At 50.4% G+C, this 24452-nt stretch overlaps 1 protein-coding gene across 4 annotated transcripts in view; it reads right to left on the bottom strand.

The window, feature by feature from the left end:
- SLC15A2 (solute carrier family 15 member 2) overlaps positions 1–24146 on the bottom strand; it is an 82027-nt gene extending 57881 nt beyond the window's left edge. The window contains exons 1-3 of one of the 4 annotated variants that reach the window (XM_019480520.2): positions 23988–24146; positions 13953–14039; positions 2491–2537 (exon numbers count right to left, since the gene is read on the bottom strand). In XM_019480520.2, coding sequence (XP_019336065.2) covers positions 2491–2537; positions 13953–13995 — 90 coding nt within the window. In that variant the 5' untranslated portion in view covers positions 13996–14039; positions 23988–24146. Of the gene's footprint in view, positions 1–2490; positions 2715–13952; positions 14215–23987 lie in introns of those variants that run through there. The other 3 variants (XM_014599383.3, XM_059727482.1, XM_019480521.2) reach the window with 3 other exon arrangements.
- Between the last annotated feature and the right edge of the window lie 306 nt (positions 24147–24452).

The raw sequence follows: 24452 nt of genomic DNA on the forward strand, positions 1-24452 counted from the left end.
AGGGCCACCCAGGTAGGCTACTAGCAAGCTGGGTGCTGCATGAGCTGGGAGGCAGCACCCAACCTGATCCAACTGTGCTGCCCAGGGAGCAGTGCCCGGTGGGATCCCAGTGGGTGGGTTTGGGGAACAGCTGGATCGGGCTGGGTGCTGCCTCCAAGTTGGGGCAGCACCCAGCCACTAGCAGGGCGCCACCACCACCCCATCAGTACAGGACCAGGACACCCCCCCCCAGCTCAGGGGCTGCTCGGCCCATCAGTACAGCTTGCCCCCCGGCTGTGGGAGAGGTGGCCATGCTCTGCTGAAAAACAAAGGACAAAAAAAAAAAGAGAGGATCAGGCCCCTCACTGCTTCTGCCTTCAGCAGGCTCCTGCGGCCGGCGGGATGGCTGGGGCTGCTTGGGAACGGGCTGGCTTGCCCCTGGGGCAGCATGGGAAAGTGAATGGAGGGTGGCTGCGGTCGCTGGCGGCCAGAGAAGACAGCAAGGATGGTGCACAGGGTGCTGAAAGCCTGGCCAGGCTTGGGGAAGCGTTGGGTCAGGTGCCTCTGAGCCGGCGCAGCACCCAACCAGCTAGCAGCCCATCTGGGCTTCCAGCACCCGGTGCACCATCCCTGCCACCAGCAAACCCAGCTGCCCTCCTGCCACCTTCCCACACTGCCCCAGGGGTAAGCCAGCCTGTTTCCGGGTGGCCCCAGGCATCCTGCTGGCTGCAGGAGCCTGCTGAAGCAGAGAGGGGACCAATTCTTTTTTTCTGCGGAGCCTGCCTGCCTCTGCCGCGGCCGGGGGGTGAGCTGACAGCTGCATCGTTGCAATTTGCAATGTTGCGAACTACATTACATGGGGATGTAGTTTAGTTTGCAATGATGCAAATTCATTTTAAACCTCCAAAACTCTTGCACGTGTACAGCGTGATACCATTAAGCTGCACAAAGTGACAATTTCATCCCGTGTACATGGCAATGGCATCATGTGTACAAGTGCCTGGAGTGATGAGATAATCAGGGTGGATTCAGGTGCCTTTCCTCACTTACTTATGTGAGTAAGTGCAGATGTGCTGAGCAATAACTTGATTCCAGAGATCTGGGCACCAAAAAATGCCAATATGTTGTTGTAGGACAGTGGTTCTCAACATTTTTTAGGCTCGAGGCGCCCCTTGGAAAATACCAGCTCTTAGTTTTCACTCATTTTTGACTACAGAAAAATACTAGAGCAATTATTCTGCTGCAAAGCATTTAGAAAGCCTGCAAAGTGTTGAGGGCAGAGTGTTTTTGGCACCATGGATGCCTAAAATCTCAGGGTTTATCTTGTGAATTGTATTTGCATGCCTAACAGTGCTGACAATGTTTGGCACCCCGTGTCACCCTTGAAAGGATCTCAAGACACCCTGCAGCACCCTCAGAGGGAATCAGCGTTATAGGTGCTCATTTTGAACTATCTGTGTTTGATAATGTTAGCTGTACTGTCCCTTTGCATCTGTAAAATGGGATTAATAAAATAGACTGACTTCCCGGCAGCTTTAGTGATCCTGGAGCTGCTTTAAAAAGGTAAAAAGACTAGATAAGGGCTAGGTATCCAGGTTGTAGCCGTATTGGTCTGGAGGCAAAAGGAAGCAGAACTCGAGGTAGAGGTGATCTCTTTCATTAGACCACTGCTACTTGGTCTCATAAAAGATATCACCTCTACCACGAGTTCTGATTCCTTTAGGTAAGGGCTATGCATCTGGACTGTGGCAAATGCAAGTCACAGGGGAAATTTAGAGCAAATGCAACTATTCTGTCCTGCAGCGAGCAGCATCAGTTTTCATGGCTCCCCCCACCCCCGAAAAAAAAATCTTCATCAAAGCAGCAGGAAGGGCAACATTTGGGCTCAAGGGAATTGGCACAAAATGTGTAGGCTCCAGCTGCTTGGTGAGAATCCGCCTGGCGATCGGCACGGACATTCAAAGCAGGGTGACGTGAAAATGCTCAGCAGGATCTGGCTGAAGATTTAAACCTGCAACTCTCACTCCTAGAGAGGGAGCCCTGGAATATGTGTCTACGGCCAGAGCTAGGATCATGTCATGGCTTGGCAGGATCTATAAGCTGCGTCTGTAGTGACTCTTGACCAAGCTAAGAAAATAAACAGTCCGGTTCCCTGCTTCCCCCCCTTGCACACCCTGCTTCTTTATTTCAGAACTGCACAGGACTGAGTCTCCAGAAAAAAAAAGGCATAAAACAGCATTGCATTTTCCCCAGAGACTGACAGCTCATTTCCACCCCCACCCCTGCAGCCCCTTCCCTTAAGCTGCCCTTTCTCTGCTTAATCAGGTTAGTGGGTGAGGTTTTGCCTCCAGTTTTTCATGCACTTTCCAACCTGACGCAAGAAGGGTGCTTTGTCAGTCTGCACAAAGCGCAGCAGAGGAAAGGACACAGAGATCCCCAGACAGTGAGAGGGAACAGAGCAGGAAGCAATGGGGGGTGGGGGGGGAGAAGGAAACCAAATGTTGTACTCACCGGGGATTTTTTCTGCAAAGTGCAAGCTCCTTTGGGGGCATCGTCTCCTGCAGAAATGGAAGCGAACAAAGTTTCCTTGGATACGTCTCTCTGAAAAGCGTTCATCTTCCCTCTCGCCTCCATTCACACCATGGTATGTGGTGGTAGTGAGTTGACCGGGAAGTCTTCCAAACCCAGGGTTTGGAGTTTGATTCAGTTTAAGTTAACCCTCATCGAGCACGTTTCTGCAGCGACAGGGATGAGACAACAGCAGAGTCCTAGGAGACTGCAGTGGGGGGGCTCTGCCAAAATAATGGATTTGTGCTCTCGGCCGTTCGTGGTGGGGACCTGTTTGCTTGGCACTTCTCCACCTCTCATACCCACATCAGGACTTGGCAGAACTGCATGCCATACAGATGTGACCTGAATGAAAATCCCACATCTGAGCACCCTGGGAGCCTGTGGAAGCATAAGTTTAGGAGCAAAATTTGCTTCTCAGGCCGACCTCAGTAACAGATCTGCTGTGCAAGAGCCCACAGGTGTTTCTCTCTGCTCCTGAGCTCGCCGGGGCCTGGAGGAAAGTCCCATGTTGATAGCCAGTGCAAACAAGCTACCTGTGGGTTATATTTCTGTTGCATTATTAGCCTCTCCCCTTTGGGCCCTAGACCTGACTGGCTCCTGCACTTCCTGAATTACACAGTAATTCCTCTGTCCTGAGCATATACATGTCCCCGATATGATCCCAAAGGGATCTTGCATTGTCTTGTAGAGCCATTTAAAGCCCTGGCACTGGCACAGGCCCCAGCACAGCGGCACCCAAGAGCATCCCCCTAGGAGGAAAAAAAATACCTCTCACCAAGTACACTCTGGGGACCTCTGCACTGTTCCCCAAGGTGCCACATCCCTCCTGTCCTGCACCATGAACCCTTGATTCCTACACAGCACCTTGCAGACTTCCTCTCCACCTTCTTCCCCCCGCCCATCCCCACAAACACACCTTCAGCCCCCTGGAAGGGACTTTGAGAGGTTTACTAATGAATATCAAGAATATCCTTGGTGCACTGCCACCCCAGGCAAAAATACTGCTGAACATAGGATGGTCTTTCCCACCCCTTCTGCCCTCCCCCGGAGAAGCTCCTATCTGCATTTCCATACCCATCACAACTCTGAAGAGATCCTGTCTCCACCTTCCTTTAAGGTGGAGACGGCTTTAATTACTGGTGAGAGGGCATCCAGACACTTGTCCAGGAGAAAGGGAAGCCCCACCACAAGGTAAAACCCCATGCATCCCCTGCTTGTGAAGAACACCTGAAAAGGGGGCTTCAGCAGCTGGCTGTGTCCTCTAGGCTCCCTGGCAAGATGCAGCACAGCTGCGAGGAAAGACCTCTCACCACTTAATGCCTCAGTCAATCCAGACACCTGTATGTGCAGGTCCTAGCCATGAATGGTCACAACTCCATACCGTAGCCTTTTTCCTTTGAGGACCTCAAAGCACTGTGTCAGCAAGTGTTAATGTAGCCTCCGGCAAAGCAGAAGCTGAAGTGCGGAGAAAGGGACTTCGTCCAGGACTGGAGCCAGTGCATCTCAACTCCCAGCACTGGATCAGAGGGGCCATTCAAAATATCCTGATCTGGAGCTCACTTCAGTGGGCACTGAGTCAGGCTCTAGATGCTTTGTTGTTTGAATGGATCAAATATTTTTAGACAATGTTCTGATAAAAACCTGCCTGTTGTGTCCATGCACAGGTTAGCTGGAAATGCCAGCAGACAAGTTGTTAAACCAGCATGATATAAATAGGGTAGAAATTTTTTCACAGTCTCTATCACTGAGTCCCCCCAGGCTGCTAGATTCATTGATTCATAGACTCTAGGGTCAGAAGGGATCTCAGTGGGCCATCTAGTCTGGCCCCCAGACCCTGGCAGGCAAGAAAAGGGTCACCAAACCCGGGATCATGTGATCCCAGCCAGGTGCCTGTCCAGTCTCTTCTTGAAGACCCCTAAGGATGTGGCGAGCACCACCTCCCTTGGAAAAGATATATAAGATGGCTTTATATTTCCACCACCCTGCACCTATTTATCCTGTACATGTAAACGACTCCATGTTTTACATAAGTGACTTTGTACGAGTAAGAAAACACTCAGTCAGTGGGATTAGCCCACAATTTATCAAAAGCACTGCAGAGATGTTTAGACCATTAACACCAATAGATATTAGCAAACACAATGGAGAGAGTTGAACTGCTGGTAATTAATGGTAATGCACTGACTACATCACTCCAACACTGACTACACTGAGAACTAAGGGGAATAAATCTGAACCTAGCTCGGGGTGGACAAAATACGGCCCGGGGGCCAGATCCGGCCCGCCAGGCCATTCTATCTGGCCCATGGGGCCCCTAAATATTTAGAAAATTAATATTTATTTGCTCCTGGCTGCCTGTCAAAGATGACAGGAGCCAGGGGCAGTAGTACCCAGGGGAAGCTGGTGGCAGGACCCAGCAGCAAGGCCCACCCAGCCCCGCCCCCACCAACCAGAAGTCCCTGCCTAGCAGAGGCTTCTGGCCTAGGACCATGTGGCTGTTCCTGCTTCCCTGAGCCAGAGAGGGAAATGTGGCCCTCGATAGCTTGCCAAAACCCAGCAAGTGGCCCTCCACCCAAAATAATTGCCCACCCCTAACCTAGCTAAAACCCCACAAATGCAGATGGATGCAAAATAAGACCTGAAAGGAGGTCCAGAAAGAGACTGATGTGTCTGCTTCAGGTTAAAAAATCAAAATGGCAATGGGCAAAAAAAAAAAAAAAAAAGACGGAGGCAAAGTCAGATGGCTGTAGAGAGGTATAAAAAAATAGCTCAAGCACACAGGATCTGAATCAGAAAGGCTGAGGCACAGAATGAATTACAGGTAGCAATGGATATAAAAGTTAGTAAGAACAGGTTCTATAAATGCATTGGATGCAGGAGAAAGATGAAGGAAAGTAGAGGTCCATTACCTAACCAGGAAGATGAGGGAGAATGGATGACTCAGGGAAGGCGGAAATGTTTGATGCCTTTCTTACAAAGGCAGATTAATACACAGGCCCAGGGGCCCCCTGGAAAAAATTCAGAGGGGAGTCTTACTGTGTGTGCCCAGGATGAGCTGGACAGTGGCCAGTTCACCTGCTAACCAACCCAGCCACAGTCCCGGAGCCGTGGAGTGGGAGCTGAGGCCGGGCATGCAATTGAGCCACATGTTGCAGAGAGAATCGCAGCTGGGTATTGGCTGGGGTGGGAAGCTGGGAGCAGCTGCCAGGGCTTGGCTTCCCAAGGCAACTGGGAGATGTGAAGCATCTCCCATAGCTGACACAGAGACTCTTATCCCAGGAGCAATAAAGCCAGGAGGATGGAAAGGCTGGGGGAGGCTGTGTGGTGCCATGGCTAGGGACCATCCCCTCTCGGTGGAGCTGTTGGACCTTGGAGCTGGGGAGTGGCTGAATCCAGGGAGCAGGTGGACCAGTCAGCCAGGAGGGAAGAGCAATGCTGGGCCAGTGCCTCGGTGGCCTAACTCACTCCCGGCCCAGGACAACCTGTACAGCAGCATCTGCCTGGCTTCTTCCTGCTCTCCCCCCACTTCTCCCTGCTCAAGCAGGGATTCCCCTACCCCTCTGCCTTACATAGACACCTCTCAGCACTAGCTAGCATACCACATACTGGCTACAGTCTGTGTTGTGGGAGACAGGACAAAGGCAGACAGGACAGTGTCAACTTAGGGCTTTTTGGAGTTAATCTGCAGGTAGCTGGTAATGACCTTCCATTCCTTCCTTGGAAAAGTTATATAAGAAGAGCTTGAACTAATAAGAGATGTTTTTGTTCTGTTTTGATGGGCTGAAATGCTAACAACTCCCTGGGTAACTCCTTGCTATGTAACTAAATGTTCTGTTATCAATTCCCTGCTGGCTCCCTCGCTGGTCAGGAGTGGGGGAACCCCTCCCTAATCAGAGCATCCTGCCTGGGCCTGGCAATGCGCCCCCTTAGCTCAGCACTGTGGACAGGAAGGGAGGGCTGCTCTAGCACCCCCTGACTTCTAGCCTGAGCCACTGCAGGCATATGCCTGCATTTCTGCCATAGGGCAGTGCAAAGCTTCAGTAGCCAATTCAATTTGGAGGAGATTAGGCCTAATTCAGCAGCCAAATCGAATCGGGAGACCCATTAAAAGTTCTGAATCCAGTCAGAAGGCTCCAAATCGATTCGGAAAAGATTTGGTGCTGATTTGGAGATTCAGCCATAGATTAAACAGGCAGCAGTCCTTGACCACACTGGACACAGCTGCCTCCAGCTGGTAAGTCTGTTGTGGTGGACAAAGTGGGGAGGGAAGGGGTATGGGGGGGGATCAGATCAATGCCCCCACACCAAGGGAGAGATTAGGGCTGGGACAAGCTGCCCAGCTGGGGTGGGGGGAGCAGGACTCGGGGAGGGAGGCTCCCGCCACTGCACACCACCAGTCTGGGAGGGCATGGGAGTGGACATGTGCCCCTGGGTCTGTGCGGGAAGGACTGAGCCGGGCTGTGCTCCAGGAGGCTAGCCCCAGCTGCCTGCCTTCAGGCTGTGCTCTGCAGGGTGGGCAGATCCAGGGCTGCACTCCAGGCAGCTAGCTCCAGCCGCAGCCTGGAGCACAGCCCTGGCTCCCTGGCCCCACAGAGTGCAGTGGAGCAGGGGCCATGGGGGGCTGCAGCCACCCTAAAACTCCCCATAGCCCCTGCCACCAGCCCCGCTCCAATCCAGGTGCACGCGGAGGTTAATTGTGAGTAGAATGTAACACCGTTATCAATATCTATAAGGGAGTAGGACTACAGGATGCAGTAGAAAAAGAACAGGTTAAAGAATATTCAGGCAAGTTGTATGCATTCAAGTCAGTAGGGCCATTGAAATTCACCCTAGAGTATTGAAGCAATCTCTAAACCACTAGCGATTATCTTCAAAAACTCCTGGCAGACACGTGTAGTCAAGGAAGACAAACAAGGCAAACAGCCCCTGTCTTTAAAAGGGGGGAAAGGAGGGTCTGGGAAATATACACCAGGCTAACAGAAAGACACTGGAGCATATTATTAATCAATCAGTTTAAGTACCCAGAGGTTTATAAGTGGATAAGAAGCAGCCATCAAAGATTTGTCAAGAAAACCTATGTTAAACTAGTGTAATTTACTTCTTTGACAGGGTAACTGGACTAGCAGGTGGTGAAAGCAATAGATGGGATATCTCTTGACTTCTGTAAAGCTTTTAATAGTCTCATGACATTATCAGAGGAAACCTAAGGAAATAGGATCTACATGAAATCACCATAAATTGGGTTAAAAAAACCAGACTCGGAGTGTACTTATCTATAGTGTCGTGTCAAACAGACATATCAAGCAGGTTCCCACTGATATCTGCCCTGGTTAATACTTTCATTAACCACGAGGATGACAGAACAGAGAGAATACTTTACTCTTTGTGGATGACACTGAATAGGGAGAGGTTGCAAGCACTTGGGGAGGTCAGGATTAGAATTCAAAATGAATCTGATACACTGGGGAAAAGGACCAAAGTGGAGTAAGATGAAATTCAGTTTGAAAAAAACCTGCAAAGTATTATGAGTAAGAAGGAAAAATCAAATGCACAAAGACAGATTAAGCTGCAGTACAGCAGAAAAAGATCACGGTTAGGGACCACCCACTGAACAGGAGTCAACGTTATGATGCTGTTGTAGAAGACCAGTGTCATTCTGGGATGCATTAGCAAGAGTAATGATTCTGCTGTACTCGGCACTGGTAAGGGCTCAGATGGAGCACTGTGTCCAGTATTGCACATGCCATTTTAAAAAGGATGTGGACAATTTGAAGAAATCCAGAGGAGAGCAACAAAAATAATCAGAGATTTAGAAAACACGACTCATGAGGAAAAGCTGGAAAAATGGGTTTGTTTAGGCCAAGAAAGGGAAGAGTGATGGGAGATATCCATAATCTAACCAATTAGTAAATACCATCCACCCTGTCTCGTGTTGTATCAGGGTGGATGGTAGTTACTAAGAGGTTAGATTGTGGATTTGTATAGGATGATTTGGACAGGGGTAACAAGGAGTGCTTCAGGCAGGGGGTTGGACTAGATGATCTCCAGAGGTCCCTCCCAGCCCTGCTTCTCTATGATCTGATACCTGCCTTCCAAATGTGAAGTGTTGTGAGACAGAGGATAGTGATCAATTGTTCTCCATGCCCACTAAAGGTAGAACGAGAAGTAACGGGCTTATCACACTTGCAGATGTCATTAGGCTTCAAAATGACCTCGATCAACTGAAAAAATGGGCCAAGATTAATCAAATGGGCTAGGGACAGAAGTTACACATAAGTTGGTTTAAATGATCAGGCACCAGTTTAAACTTATAACAGAATAGATGTTCAGTGCACATAAACCAGCTTCAAAATGGCTGAAACTACTTTGAGATAAACCTGGTTGAGTGTAGTATCAGGCTTAACTGATTGAGGTCAAACCGGTTTATGCAACTTCTGTCCCAGATGCCTTCCTGGTTTAAGTTAAATCAGAGTCCCCCAGCATCCCAGCATGCTTTGCATCCCTGAACTGGGCTGGGCTGTCTGTTCCTGCCAAGCAGGGTTGGCCCCATCCCTCTCCTCCCTAGCTGGAGCATTATCACTGCCCTGGCTGGTGGAGAAGGGGGTGGGGGTGTGAAACCCTGCTCTGGAGTGCAGCCGGGTCTGCCTGGCAGGGGTCAGCAGCCCTTGCCAGGCATCCTCACCCTGCTTGCTGCTTCAGCAGCAGGAGCAGGAGCATGGCCAGACCCCGTAGCCTGAGGGGAAGGGGCAGCACCAGCGTGGGCTCCATCCCATGCTGAAGATCCCCTCTGGCAGGACCCAGGGCACAGGTTGGGACGGCCCTAGGGGGCAGGCATCAGTGCCCACTGCCCCCATCTCCAGCCCCACGTGGGAGCCGCAGTATGCAGGCAGACTGCAGCTGGAGTGCAGCTCCCCATCCCCTCCGTCTCTGTTGACAGCGGAGTTAACCATCACAGCAGGTGGAGGTGAGGCGCCTGTCACCCACCATCTGCTCACGGTGGTGCGGGTGCTCGAACTGTGCTGCCACGGGCCATTGGCATGGGCAGTGGCAAGCAATGGATCGCCACAGCCTGCTGCAGCCCAGGGGCATGGGCAATTGACCCGTGGCAGCCCACCCCAAACGCCCAGCGCCACTGCGAGCAGGCGGCAGGCGACAGGTGCCTCCCCTCCACCACTGCAACAGTTCGCTCCACCGCCGCCGCTGGGAGAGGGAGAGGAGTGGGGATCTGCGCTCCAGCTGCCGTCCCCCTGCAAACTGGGGCCCCCATGTTGGGCTGGAGGTGAGGGATGGCGGGCGCTGACCCCCACCTTCTAGGGTCTCGCCAGCCTGGGCTGTGCTGCTGCAGTAGGAGGCAGCGGTGAGTCAGTCTTCGTGATCAGCCCTGGCTCCCCCTCACCCTCGCTCCACGCCTGCAGCCGGGTCACATCCCCACCTCCTCTACCCCCTCCCCGCGGCTGGACCCACCTTGGCATGGGCACCACTCGCAGCTCCTCCGAGGGACTCGGCCCAGGCACTGCAGCACAGACCCTGCATGATGGGATCTTCAGTGCAGGATGGAGCCAGAGCTGTGTCAGTGCCCACGCCACTCCCCGCTTCCCTTCAGGCTACTGGCATCTGGCTGCCGTGGCTGAGGGTGCACAAGCAGAGCCTATCAGTGCCTGTGCCACCCCCTGCTAAAATGGGGGAAATTAAACCCCCCCCCCTCCTCAGGCTACCGGGGTCTGGCCACACTCCTGCGACTGGAGCAGCAAGCGAGTTTGCAGGGACGGGGGGCTGGGGACCCCTGGCAGGGCGTGCATTCCCCTCGCCCTCCAGGCAAACCCTGGCTGGGGTCCCTGCAGGCAGGGTTGGGGTTTAAACCCCTCCCCAATCATACTCAGGCCTGCAGGGATTTGGCCATGTCCCCGCTCTCAGCACAGCTTCCCTGCAGCCCGGGGCTCACTCAAGCATCCCCCAGCTTCTAGCCTGAGCCACTGCAGGCATATACCTGCATTTCCAGAATCAGAAGTGAATATCTATTTACTTGCAAATTGGTTCAATCTACACAGGTTAGACTAACCTGCAAAGATTGAATCAATTCAGGCTCGGGCTTTTTGAATGTCTGTCCCTAGCCATGAAGTTCAATAAGGACAAGTGCCAAGTCCTGCCCTTGGTCTGGGACAATTAAATGCATACATACAGACTGTGGGACAACTGGTTTCCCAGGCTGCACTACTCCAGGGAAGAACCTGGGGGATCCCAGGCAAAGTGCAAGTCCACTGTGTGCTCCTTTTCCAAGAAAAAGTCCATAGGGTACTGGTTTGTGCTAACAGCGGCATCACCTGCAAATCAAGGGAAGAGATCCATTCCCTCTATTCAGCCCTGTTGAAGCTTCACCTGGAGTACTGTGTCCAGTTTCAGGAAACACACTTCAAGAAAGATTGGAAAGAGTTCAGTGCAGAACAAATATATATCTCTATATATCTATCTTTATCTATCTATATAGGTAGAGGTAGGTTGCTATAGATAGATAGATAGATAGATAGATAGATAGATAGATATCTATATCTATCTATCTCTAGATAGATAGATAGATAGATATCTATATATATCTATATCTATATATATCTATATAGAGATAGAGAAAAACTTATAGATAGATAGATAGATAGATAGATAGATAGATAGATAGATAGATAGATAGATAGATGTTAGGGTCGGAAGGGACCTCAATAGATCATCAAGTCCGACCCCCTGCATAAGCAGGAAAGAGTGCTGGGTCTAGATGACCCCAGCTAGATACTCGTCTAACCTCCTCTTGAAGACCCCCAGGGTAGGGGAGAGCACCACCTCCCTTGGGAGCCCGTTCCAGACCTTGGCCACTCAAACTGTGAAGAAGTTCTTCCTAATGTCCAGTCTAAATATAGATAGATATAGATAGATAGATATAGATTGGAGGTCTATGAAACCCTAGAAGGAAAGGTTGGAAGAACAGAGGATATTTAGTCTGGAGAAAACCTAGAGTGGGGATTTGGTAACTGTATTCAAATGTGGAAAGGAGAAAGCTGATGGACTGTTCTCTATCCATATTTAGACTAGGCAGAGAGGTTGAAGACTCCCCAGCATGAGAAGCTGTAAGAGCAAGTTAGACAAAATACTTGGATGAGATGGTTTATACAAGGATGATCCTGCTTTGAGCAGGCAGTTGAAATAGATGACCTCCTCTTCAGCCCTAGTTTTCTATTATTTTAATTTGCACTAAAGAGATTTAAATGAGTAATTAGGAAAAAAAGTCTTAGCTACAAGGATAATTAAGCATTTTAAAGGATGACTGAGAATCCCTGCTCAGGGCTCTCTCAAGAACCGGTTAGACAAACATGTTGGGGGTGGCCTGCCTCAAGCGAAAGACAGACTAGATAGCTTCCCTTACAGCCCTATATTTCATGATATAATATATCATTATATATGAGGTCATTAAGAGTCAGGACTTTTCATTATTGCTCTCCATTAGCCTTGGGGAGGTCTAATGCCCTATTGCAATTCCCTTTTCCTTTAGAGTCCATAGATCTTTACCCAAGTTATTTCACGACTGTTTATTGCAATATTGCATCACATCCCACTGGGAGTGTAGATTTTTTTTTATTTTGCTATATATTACTGTCCCTCCCACCACCTCTTCTCTTTCCATTTAGTCAAGATTTTAATATTAACAGGCAGGTTATGAGAAACACCCCACCAAAATGTCAGATGTGACTTCTAGGTCTACCCATCTGTATTTAACGTCGCTTCCTAGGTTATCTTTGTTGCTTTCCTGCAGTCATTGTGCTTGTACAAGCACACGGTATTTCCACTTCGGACTAAAAGGAGATTTGTGAAGAAGTTTTCCAGGCAGGTCTTTTGGACTTATGCACCAATTTGTTTCCTTTCATAGCTCAAACTATCAGGAGCGAAGGCGATCCACTATTGCAATGAACCAGCAAAGGGAGATGGGGACTTGCTGTCTCTTAGGCCAGGTACAGACATGACACTTTTTTCTAGTTTAGGTGGTTGCAAACCGGTCTATAACAACTGAACAGAAGTTGGGAGCATGCAGACTGCTTTAAAAATGGGGGACCCCAGTCTAAGATAAACCTGATTATCAGACTTAAATCGATCTAGATTGGCCCGGTGAACATAACTTCAGCACCAGGTCAGCTTGTGAAAAAAGGTCGGTCCCTGTCCGCCAGTATCCCAGGTGCCTATGCAGGTCCCTGCTAGTCCCCCCTCACAGGGGGCTGCAGACGTCTGCTACTGATGCTCATTGCTTCTGGGAGGAGGGGGTTGGCCATGCCTGGCTCCCCGGGGCATGGGCTCCTACACACCCACCAAGAGACACCCATGGCCCCAGGAGCTGGCATCATGTCAGACCTGGGCAGGCTGCAGAAGCCTTTAGCTGATGCTCACTGGTGATGGGGGAGAGGGGCTCAGCCGTGCCCAGCTCCCTGGCACCGCTCTGGCTTGCGGGGAGGGTGGGAACCCACTGAGAAACACCCAAGGGCCCATGAGCCAGGGCAGTGACAGGGAGCAGAGCGGGCTGGAGATGCCTGGCACTGGCTCAGCAGCGCTCTGCAATCTCCGGCAGCCCGGGGACGCTGGGGGTCTCACTCAAGCACCCTCAACCTGCTGGCCTCAACGATGCAGGCAGCCTCACCGCCCCCTCCAAAGGTGAACTCCCATTTTGTTCGGTGCCGACCTAAACCGGGGTGCTTACAGAAACCCGCGGAGGTTTGAGCGATTCCACCTCGGGCTTTTTGAATGTCTGTACCTAGCCTTAATGTCTTCAGACCAAGACTGCGTGCTTTCCTAGCAGATGTGGTTTAGCCAAGCACTGGTTGCTTTGGTCAAACACAGGTCTTTGGACTTAATACACGGCACACACTATAGCCTGTGTTATGCAGGAGGTCAGAGGACCTCTGCTGACTTCAACCTCTCTGAAGCCCTGGATGCAAGGCACTAGCCTACAGCATGGCACATCAGGATGGTTTTAAATGAGTAATGGTAAACTGAGGCAGGGAGGGCGAAACTCTCAAAGGGGGTGGAAAAGCAGAGCGGCATTGCTTTGCACAGAGCTGCACTGATTTGCTTCATCAGAGGATCTGTCTCCAGGAGGCTAAGTGATTTGCCAAAGGCCAAATATCAGAACAGTAGCGGAGGCAGGAGCAGAATCCAGGCGTCTCCAGCACAGGCGCCTGTTCTAACTTTTAAAGGTGTTTGCACACTTGACTTTCATTGTGATCAGTACTGGGCCACTGGCCAAAGACCATTAAAAATCTGGTCCGCAGCCACTAATCAACAGGCAAACACAACCTGCGTGTACCTCCGGGTGCTCTGTTTACCCTGTCTTTTCTGCCATCAGGAAGGAAAGCAAATACCGAATCTCTCACCTGTTTCTCCCTTGGCCGTCTGCTTTGTGCCGTCCTCAGCCATGTCTGCTCTGTCCCGCGCTCCAGATGATCCCAGCCTGGCTCTGGCTGAAAAGGAATCCCGAAAAGCGCTCCTGGTTTTTTCTCTCCAGGCCTTGTTAATGTTTCACTTCAGGGCAGTGATCCTTTGGTCACTCAATAAAATGCCGTTGAACTTGCTTTTATTTCTGATCTTCAAGACAAGGCGGCGTTACTTAGCTTCACCGTCCGTAAACAGAGAATCCTGCAACGGCAAGCTCCACCTTGAACATAGCCTCTTATTAACATGAATTTCCTGATTGACAGTCGTGAATAATTACGTTTCCCTGTTAGCCGCAGGGCATTTTGTCTTTCCTAGGAGGGAGCAGTTTTGGGATCGAGACTAGCTTGGGCCAAACCCTCAGCTGGTGCAAGTAGCATGACCCCATGGCCTGGCTGTCGTTACAGTGATCCATGCCCGCTGCCTTAACGAGGTGTATGCATCAGGAGTTAAGTCTGTGAGAACAGACGGGGCTTCAGCATCGCTTAGGAAACCAGCTTTGATGCTCAGCCCTAGAGCAGTGTCTGCTCAATTCGTCAGTGCGGCATTTGCCGAGCCCCTTCTGCATCGACAGCACCTTAACGACGGGCCCCAAATGGAAATCATCATTTTCTCTGTCCAGGGTTTGCACTTGCCATGCATCTCCTGTTCCCACCTGAAGCCAAGTCACAAGCTTCCCTGAAAGGAAGGAGCCCTTGTCTTTCTTATCCTCCACGCGCATTGCCCCTTATTTTCAGCAATGACCCAGGTATCCCTGGGAAGTGTCAAACCACGCACGGCCGCAAAAGCATCATTGTCAGAGTGAGCCGGATCAATAGGAAGCTCCTTAAACAGGCTCTACTAACACCGTGTTTTGTTCATAATGATTCACTAAAAAAACCCACCCCTTTATACAGGGTGGTCATCTTCTCTTCTAGTCAAGGCCTTTCTGTCGGGAGAGGCCCCATCTCCGTGCACATGTTTTATGGATAAAAGATGGAGAAGGGCTTGCAAGCCCCAACTGACTGAGCAGTGATGTGAAACAAAGCCCCTGGTGACCTCTAGTCCAGGGCTGGGCAAAATATGGCCCAGATCTGGCCTGCCAAGGGATTTTGTCTGGCTCACGGCAGGACCCTTGGTCGCACGTGGCCCAGGCACAGGAAGGGGCACGTGCGGCTGGTCCCACCACCCCCGGGTGCGCCGTGGCTGGACTCACTTCTTGGCAGCAGCATCTGCTTCCAGCTGTTCCAGCTCCGTGATCCATTCGGAGCAGCGTCCAGGATCATTTCTGACACAATCTGCACTATTCTGGCATCTCTCCTCCAAATCCCTCCGCTGGTGTACCTCTGACCCACTGCACTGCATTCACACGTCTTGCCTTCATCTCACCAGCCTTTTGTATCTTGCCCATCCCTGCTTATCTCTGTTCACTTCACTTCTTCTCGTGTCCGTCCCATGCCCTCTAACAAGACCAGCCTCCTTCGCCTCCTTTCCCGCTGCTCCTACAAGCCTCTATGGCATTTGTTCCCTGAACCCATCTATACACCCACCATCCCTTCTTCTCTCAAGGTCCTCCTCAACACCCAGTGCTACCAATGAACCTATAAGAAGTCTACCCAAAAGCAACAGCTAGGCTTTCGGGAGAGGAAAATGCTGATTCAATATGTTACAGTCATCGTAACACTGATGTACAACTAATGAATGCATTTGACAACTTCCCCTCGACCCACCTTGGGTATGGTAATCGTCTGCCCTGTGCCTGATTTTACACGGACATGACTTTGTGTCTGAGACTCACTCTCTTGGCTTCAATCTGCAGTATCTGATGGAAAGAAGAAACAGTCTCTTGTAAGGGGAAAGGTGAACAGGAACATTTGGGGCGCAAAAAAAGCAGCAAGCCAAAGGCTGCTGGTCACAGGGGTAGAGAGATGCAAATGCTTTGGGGTTTGTCAGATCAGGCCTTTTGCCTGTAAGTTCATCGAGTCAAGGAAGACCTCGTATATACAGCCTGGCCATAGCCAGGTCCAGATCCTGACAGGAGCTTCTGGTAACAAATAACAACACCTAGCTCTGGTGCAGTTCTCTCTTTCAGTCCATTGAAAAGCATTTGACAAAGTAAGTTGGCATCATTATTCCCATTTTACAGATAGGCAAACAGAGTCACATAGCAGGGAAGCAACTCCCAAGCTCACTCAGGAAGCCAACAGGCCTTCGGCTTTCTGAACTTCAAGTAATTGGGTCTCTATCCACAAAGTCAAGATGCTGCTACGGCTATGTGAGAGCTCTAGCAGGAGGCTGCACTGGCTGAGTTTCTTCTCTGTTCCCTGGTATAGAAGATATCCTTCAATTGAAGATGCACCCAAATTTTATGACTCTCAACTTTGGACTAAGGACAAAAAATGAATGTCAAATACAAAGATACTGCCTTTACATGATGCCTATAATACTTAATTCTTTCCCTTTTAATTTCAGACACGGACCATGTTTAGAAGACGTATTTCATGTTTTAAAGTGTGCACTATTTGAAGGAATGTGGTAATTTCTTCTTCCTTCCTACTCTAGTCTACCTCTACCCTTTTCATTTATTCACTTTCTGCAGTGATTTTTTTTTCCTTCCAGACCCTCCAGATGTTCCTGGAGGTGTTTACAATGTTAAACTTACTCTACAATGTCTTTTCCCACTGGGGCTGTTGCAGAGTTTTGAGTCTGGGTCCCTTCTTTCTTTGCTTTCTGTTCATTCCTCCCAGCACTTTGCAGCAGGGGTGGAATGGATGAATACTTTTCCATTCAAAATGACTTTGTATTTTCACATTTAAGTTAATTTATTATAAATCTAATAAAGGCTGCTCTGGAAACAAAATGTTGCAAAAGTGTTGGGAAAACTGTGTGACCTGAACTAATTTTTTTTCCCTGCCTTTCAGATTTTTGCTTCATGAAAGTTTTCGACTCTTTTCCACTTCATTGAGGGCATGGAAATCATCTGAGATTTCACTTTAAACCCCCCTCCTCCCCAGTTCAGAGCTAAGAAGAGAAATGTTGGTTTTTCCCAGCTTTCAATCAGGTCCTTAGCACTGGAATGAACTTCATTTTCTTCCTCTAGTAGCATACTCCATATAACACGTCACCGCTCAAGGGCAGCCTTGTACAATGGGCTATTCTACAATGACCTGAGCCAAAGCCAGCTGAAATCAGGGACAAGACTTGTGTTGACTTAAAAGGGCTCGTGAAGAGCCTTGGCATATAAGAGCCAACACACTGTGACCGTGCAGAAAGTTGGCCTTCAGCTTGGGTTGCCTCAGCTATTCGTGTCCCTTGAATGTTTGTAGAGTGCAGCAGCCTGCGTTCGAGCTTCCCGTTTGCCTCCCTTTCCCCCTCTGCCTGCTCGTGCCGTGCCATGCCGTGCCCAGGATGAAGACTTTCTGGAATGTAGCACGCTTGTTAAAATATAATCACATCTTATCTAGATCAATACATATCCAGACGGCAAGAAGTGAGATCAAGGTCAGAGGCAAACGGATGGTGTTCTCAGAAGGAAAGGACAGGAGAGCTGAGATAAGGGGGGAAGAAAAGATCGAGGGAGCTAAACAAGCTACTAGGAAATAAGTCTCAAGTTCGACTCGTAAGGATATAAGTTATACAGGCGGAGCATCCTTCTCCTGCACCTAACATCTGAGGGACAGTCAATCTCTTCCATCCACACTACGCAGCCATGTGCATTTCTAGGGTTCAAGATCAGCATATCTTGGACTTCCCGAAACTAGGTGCGCGCTTTAAAGTGGCTTGTTCGTGCAAAGACTAAATCAGGGGCGTCACAAAGGCAAAGGGCCTCTCAGCGGTCCTGCCTCCGCCCTTCACGGTGTTCATGAATCCCCGATCAGCCCATTCCTTTGTGGACACCACAAGCTGTGGGGCTTCACCTCCCATCTGCTCACATGCCAGTGCCCCCTCCTCTTCAGTTCGTGATCACAAGGTTTAGGATTAATTGCATTCCCAGGCTCAGGGCAGCACCCTCCCGTGGTTGCTGTGACACAAATAGAACAAAACGGCAGTCCTTTCCTCTTATTAATTAAGACGGGAGGTGGCAGCCAGATGTGGCAGGTGTGAAAACCTTAGAAGAAAGCATATAAAACTACAATCTTTGAATTTTGCAGGCTTCCTATAGCTCTCTAAGCACTTTATGCAGGTTAGTGGCATGACCCCGCTTGAAATGCAAGACGACAGAGCTGCCCACAGTTCACCAGGGACGGACTGAAGTCTGCTCAGCCCCAGTCCAGGATCACTAGGCCAGGCTGCCTCCAACCCTTTTTGTATTTTGTTACATGAACGTTGCCTGGTCTCCGAGTAGCTCCATCGCTGGCCCTGAGAGAGAGCAGCGATGTTGGCACAGAAGTAATTTCAGACCCGTGGAGGTGATCGCAGTGGACCACAATGGGACACGAACCCAGACGTCCAGGCCAGAAGGAGAGAAATGTGGTTTTGCACCTGAGAAAGGTGGGTGGCGGTGCAGTCAGTGAAGAAGTGGGACAGCAGAGGCAGACGGGGAGATGGGGAAATACATGGAAACAACGAGACAACTGCAGACCCACGAGGCTGGAAGTGTCAAGCAAGTCCTATCCTGGCGCGGATGCAGGATACGCTGTCCTAACTCATTGCTGGCAGATGCCTCCAAGGCCTCTTCTCAGAAACCTTCCCAAGGGTGGCGATCCCACCGCACATCCCCACATAGCTCGTTCCACTGTCCCACTGCTCTTGCTGTTAGGAAGCTTTTCCTGAGATTTGCTCTAAATGTGCCGTGCTGCAGGTTAAACCCATCACCTCTCATCCTGCTCTCTATGGCAAGGCAGAACAATTTTCCTCTGCTGTCTTTACGGCAGCCGTTCAAATATTTGAGAACTGCCCCCCATTAATCTCCTCTTCTCCAAACCAAACCGTCATACTTCCTTCAACCTTGCCCTGCCCAGCTCCCGATTCCTTTATCCTTTGCATCATTCAGCTGTGGACCCTCTCCAGTTTCCTGACATCCTTTCAAAATGCAGAGCCCAGAACAGCTGAGGCCTAACCGCTGCCAGGCACATCGGTGCTGCTCACCTCCCACGCTTTGCATGCAAAGCTCCTGTTCATGTAGCCCAAAATTTGATTTTATCAATGCTGACTCCTGTTCAGCCTGTGATCCACCAAAACCCCCAGATCCTTTGCAGAAATGCTACTCACTAGTCACTCCTCCCTACCGCTGAGTTTGTCCGGTTCGTTTTTCCTCCCTGTTTGGCATCCTGCGCTGGCCTTGCTTGAATTTCATTTTGTTGCACATAGCCCGGTTCTCCAATTTCTCAAGACCTTGTTGACTTTTTGCCCTGACCTCCTAAAAGTGCTTGCAACCCTTCCCACTTGTCCATCACTGCAAACTTGATCGGTACTCAGAGGCCTGAAGTCACGGCACCGATTGCAAGGTCAAACAGCGCTGGAGCCAGAACGGACCCCTGCGGAAACTCACCCGAGATGTCCTGCCAGTGGGACATCAACCCATGAGCTGCTTCCAGATATTCAGGCTATTATGGAGCTACCTAACGGCAGTTCTCTCTACCCTGCATCTCTCTAGCTTGCTAATGAGAATATAATGTGGGACCATGTTAAAAATGGGATCTGTATTCTCTTTATGCACCAAAACTGCTTCCCGGTCAAAGAAGAGAATCAGGTTGGTTTGGTAAGATTTGCTCTTGACAAGCCTGTGTTGGCTACTAGTGACAGCCAGAGATTTACAAATAAGGAAAGTTTTATACTTCGCTATAGGAACTCCTCAGGTGTTGATATCAGGCTGATTAATCTGGAATCCCCCAGTCCCCCCGGGAAGATGAGAGCTTGCAAATATTGCCACCAGGTCTGAGATTTCTTCGGCCAGTGCCATCCAAACTGAATGCTGATCAGCTCTGCTGACTTCAATCAATTTTAAATGGCCATAAGTGCTCTGAGGTGTTCTTCCCTTACCATGATCTGCATCCTTTATCCTTCTTCATTAGCATGCATTTTATATCACTTGTTTCATTCCTGGTGCAGCCTGAAGCAGAATAGCTCTCGAGCAGCTCCGCTTTCCTTCCACTATTAATCCCCCTTCTGCATGAGCAGCAAAGGCAGAGTTTCTCTGAACTGTCTTTTCTAGCTGACCTACTCGGGGAATCCCTTCTTGTCATCTTTGCCTGTTGTAACTCATTGCTGCCTTTGCTTTCCTGATTTTATCCCAACACATTCCTACTATTTTTTGCAGGCTTCCTTAGCAGCACACCCTTTCATCCCTTGCCTCGATGGCTCTTTTCAGATATCTTTTCAAATATGATCCCCAGCAAACCATATTTGTTCATATAACTGCTGATTTTATTCATTATCATAGATTATACCCACTTTCCAGGGGCAGAGGCGAGACTCATCGGACTGCAGTTCCCAGGATAGACTCTGGAGCCTTTCTTGAAGGTGGGAGTTATGTTGGCAGCCTACCCGGCCCCTGGCACGGAGGCTGTTTGTATCAAGAGGAAGCATTTCAACTCTCTGAGCCTCAGTTTCTCCTTCCATAAACCTTATCTCCTTTAGGGTAGGGGGCAGAGGTTTGATTGGCCAACGTTGATAAGATATGGGGGAGATCCTCAGATAACAGGTGCTCCATAAGTCCCAGGAGTTATAAACGCCTGCTTGCACGTAAGCACATGCCACTAATATTTCTAGATTTCCCCTGTGCCAAGATCCTTGGTGCATTGTACAAACCATTTCAAAATATCTACTGTAGCATCGACAGTGTTGATGTTCTCCCCCTATCAGCACATTGCTATGGCTTAATTTTAGATGTTATCAGGCAATCGGCATTTTATTAGGGCAATCTGCCAGGGCCACGCAATGTTTATGAGCCCAAAAATATTGCTGAGATGATAAAGCTGCAGACCTGATTCATGGCTTTGTCAGGTGGTTGGTCAGCTGCAGCCTACACACATCTCTCTGACTGAAGACCTGGTTACGGCCCTCTAGGACCTGCCTTTCTGTAGAAGTTTGAATCATTCCCCCCTCCTCTCCACAGACAGGCAGAGAACCAGATGAATGACTCAAAGATTTCCTGCAAGCAGGAAACCAGGCAGCTCAAAGGTTTTCAGCATAGTCAACGCCTCCTGTTTCCAGAAGCAGCTTGCAATGTTGGGGGGACACACACCATAGCTCAGTTTCCCAGCATGGGGTACTTGGGCCCTGATTTTCAATGGGCTCCGGCTGCAAACGGAGGGGCTCTGTCCCCCTGCCAATCAAGCCTACGACATCGGTAGTGGCAGTCGGCAGCGGAAGTACCCGGAGAAGCCATTTATAAACACATCGACCTAAATGCATGGCCAGGGGGCTCCAGCCACCCATGGGCAGATCCGGGATTTTGTAAAGGGGGTGCACCCCCACTCCCAGCTCCCCTTCACCAGGATGGCATGGGACAGCAGCCGGGGACTTTAAGTCCCTGAATCAGGAAGGAGCCTCCTCTGCTTTTGGCATCCTCATCCTTCCCCTTTGCTCAGCAGCCCCTTCCCATCTCCCCTACCCTCCACTGCCACTGTGCCGAGCTGCCCTGGGGGCAGAGGGAGCTCCAGAGCCGCCCCTGCCCCAATCCAGCCAACCTCTTGATACACACGGGAGACGGGCTCAGCCAGGGACGGCTGCCCTGATCCCATAGTGTAACTACCTGCACCCAGTATTGGCTATGACTGGGCTGAGCTCAGGGCTCCACTGGTGTCCGTGGCAAAACTCCCATCCACTCCCCCCGTGCTGCTCCCCGGCAGGGACATCCCACAATTAAAATGCAACAACGTGTAACCGGCCAGCCTCCACATGGGAGCCTGTTATTATTATAATTGCAGAGTGCCACTCCGCCGCACTGAAGTGACAGGAGAGGCGTCACTGGGATGAGCTAGCTCAGGGGCAGACGCCCTGTGAGCAAAGTGCTTAAGACAATTACCGAGCTGCCTTGTGACATGGGTCACATCCACCCACTGAGCAACTCTCTGACCTCCAGGGAAGCCTTAACCCTGAGGCATTTCTAATTCATCTCCAAGCAGCTGCAATTAAGGGTAATGACCCTCCACAGGTCTTCAGTCTAACCCTGCAGAGAGCTATTAGCCATTGATCTTGTGCTCCACAGTTACTACCTACCGCGTCCCATTCCTATCTGGGCAAACGCAGGAATCAGAGGGGAATATGAATGATCCCAAGATATTTAATGGCTGTAGCAAGTCCAACTGTTTTACCTGGAGGGGCAAGTGCTACGTGATCTGGGAAGCTCTGGTTATCTGCATTGCCAAGGAGCCATGGGCATGTGAGCACAGAGCGAGCATAGGAGTGCAGGTGGCGAGTCCTGTGCCGCAGCATTCACCTCCCACCGGGAACCCCCTTCTGCAGCATGTGATGTGCCCGTCTGAGGATACGTCACCATGACCTCTTCATGGGCTTTTTCGTCATCAGCCTCTGCTTTGACATGCCCTTGCTGTGTATTAGTGAACATCAGACATCTAATGCCTGTCCTAGTTGATTCAAGATTGAGCATGGTAAACAGTGAGGACAAAGCTGGATTTCAAGTTGCGGGGAAGCTTGTTTGTACCTGTTGCTGCTATCTTTAATGAATCCTTCCACTTTAAGGACAGTCTTCTACGTGCCTTTTGCCAAAGCCTAGCTCCAGGGTCTCAACTCCTCCGGCCTCACAGGCTGCATGAGGGTGAATTGCAGGCTAGGTGGGACCACGCTGGAGCCAGCACACAGGGCCGGTCTGGAGGGGTGCTACATGCAGTGTGCTCTATGTGCTGGTCCCCTGTGCCATGGGCAATGCGCATCAGCCACTCCAGGGCTTGTGGTGCCTGAGACCCATGGACTGTGTGGGCACTGCCCATGGCCCAGGGAGCTGGCATGGGCATGTGCTGCATGCAGTGTCCTGCTAGATGGGCCTGTGCGGTGGCTCTTGGCCAGTTCAGATTGGGTCCCAGGCCATCTGTGAACACCAGAGCCAGTGTGCAGGCCCAGTCCAGTGAGGCCCAGCATGCAGTGCATATTGTGTCAGCCCTCTGTGCTTTGTGAAGCACCCCTGGCTCTGGGTTTTTACATAGCATAGGCCAGACTGGCTCTGAGACCATCAAGGACCCATGGACTGGATCATATGGCTCCATGTATGGTATCCAGCCTGTGGGCCTGACACCCATGGACTAGACCAGTGGAATCTATCATAGTTCATAAATCAACCCAGCTATGCCAAACCTGGGTCTAATCTATGAGATACTGTAACAGGATCCCTCTCTAGGGATGGCCATAATGTCCCTGGAGCCCCCTCAGCCCTTATCAACTTTGTTCTTGTCTTTCAATTGCCTGCCTTGCCTTGATGTGTTTATCTTTTAGAAAAAGGGAGGCTGCCCCAGGGTTTCCCAAGTCAGATCTCACACTTCTGAGCTCAAACATCTCTACTTTCCACCTTAAGGGCTCATTATGTGGCTCTGACCACCCCTTACACCATGCCCAGGCCTCACAGATGTCACTGTACCACCCTTCTCTCGTTGGGGCTCCAGCCTTCGCAACCTCCACTGTGTTTCTCAAGCTGGGTCCACTGTCCTGGACCTGGCTTCTAGGCACCAGCTCTTCTCTCAGTTATTTTAGTTTTGGGCCCCTTGCCCTGTCTCTACCTTGCTCTGGGTGCTGAGCCTGCTTTGGCTCCAGCTGGGCCCCCAGCCCTACCTGGCTTGAGTTGTGTTGACTGCAATCCTTTCCTGGGCTTTCACCCCATAAGGCTCAAGCCCAGTATGTCTTGAGCTCTCAGCCCCTGGTAGGACTCCAGTCTATCTTGTGCCTTCAGGCATGGCTGTGACCTCCATATCACCCCTGCTAGTCCCAATCCCGGACTGCCAGTCCAAAACTCAAAGGTAAAAAGCACCCTGCTTGTAACAGAAATTTAACCTGCTCCAGGTGTAGCAAATAGCTTGCTGTTTTGCAGCAAGACTTCCCCTTACCTGGGGTTGTGTTCCTCCATAGGGCACCAGCATTTGGCTGGCAGTCCTTAGGGTGGTCAGCCCGGTATTCCCCTGTAGCCTTCCTGGCCAGGGGTTCTTCATCCAGTGGCTTGCAGGGCAAGACTCCCTGGCATGACTCAGTCCCAGGCTTATATGCTGCTCAAGTCCCATTCACATTTGGTCAGGTGACCTATCAGCTGGCCTGACCACAGGGCTGTTTATTAACCTCCGCCTTGTCAGCTGCCTTTGTCTGGCTCACAAAAACTCTTCCCAGAAAAAGCCTCTTTCTCTTTTCCCTAACAGGGTAAGGGTTCCCTGTTATAGATGCTGACACAGGGGTGGGCAAAATACGGTCCATGGGCTGGATGTGGCCTGCCAACTGATTGTACGTGGCCCATGGGCAGGTGGTCATGAACTCATGGGATACAACTTGCAGGCAGCCAGTGGCTCTGGCCACTGCGTAGT

Source organism: Alligator mississippiensis, chromosome 4 (genome assembly GCF_030867095.1).
Source record: "Alligator mississippiensis isolate rAllMis1 chromosome 4, rAllMis1, whole genome shotgun sequence".
NCBI lineage: Eukaryota > Metazoa > Chordata > Crocodylia > Alligatoridae > Alligator > Alligator mississippiensis.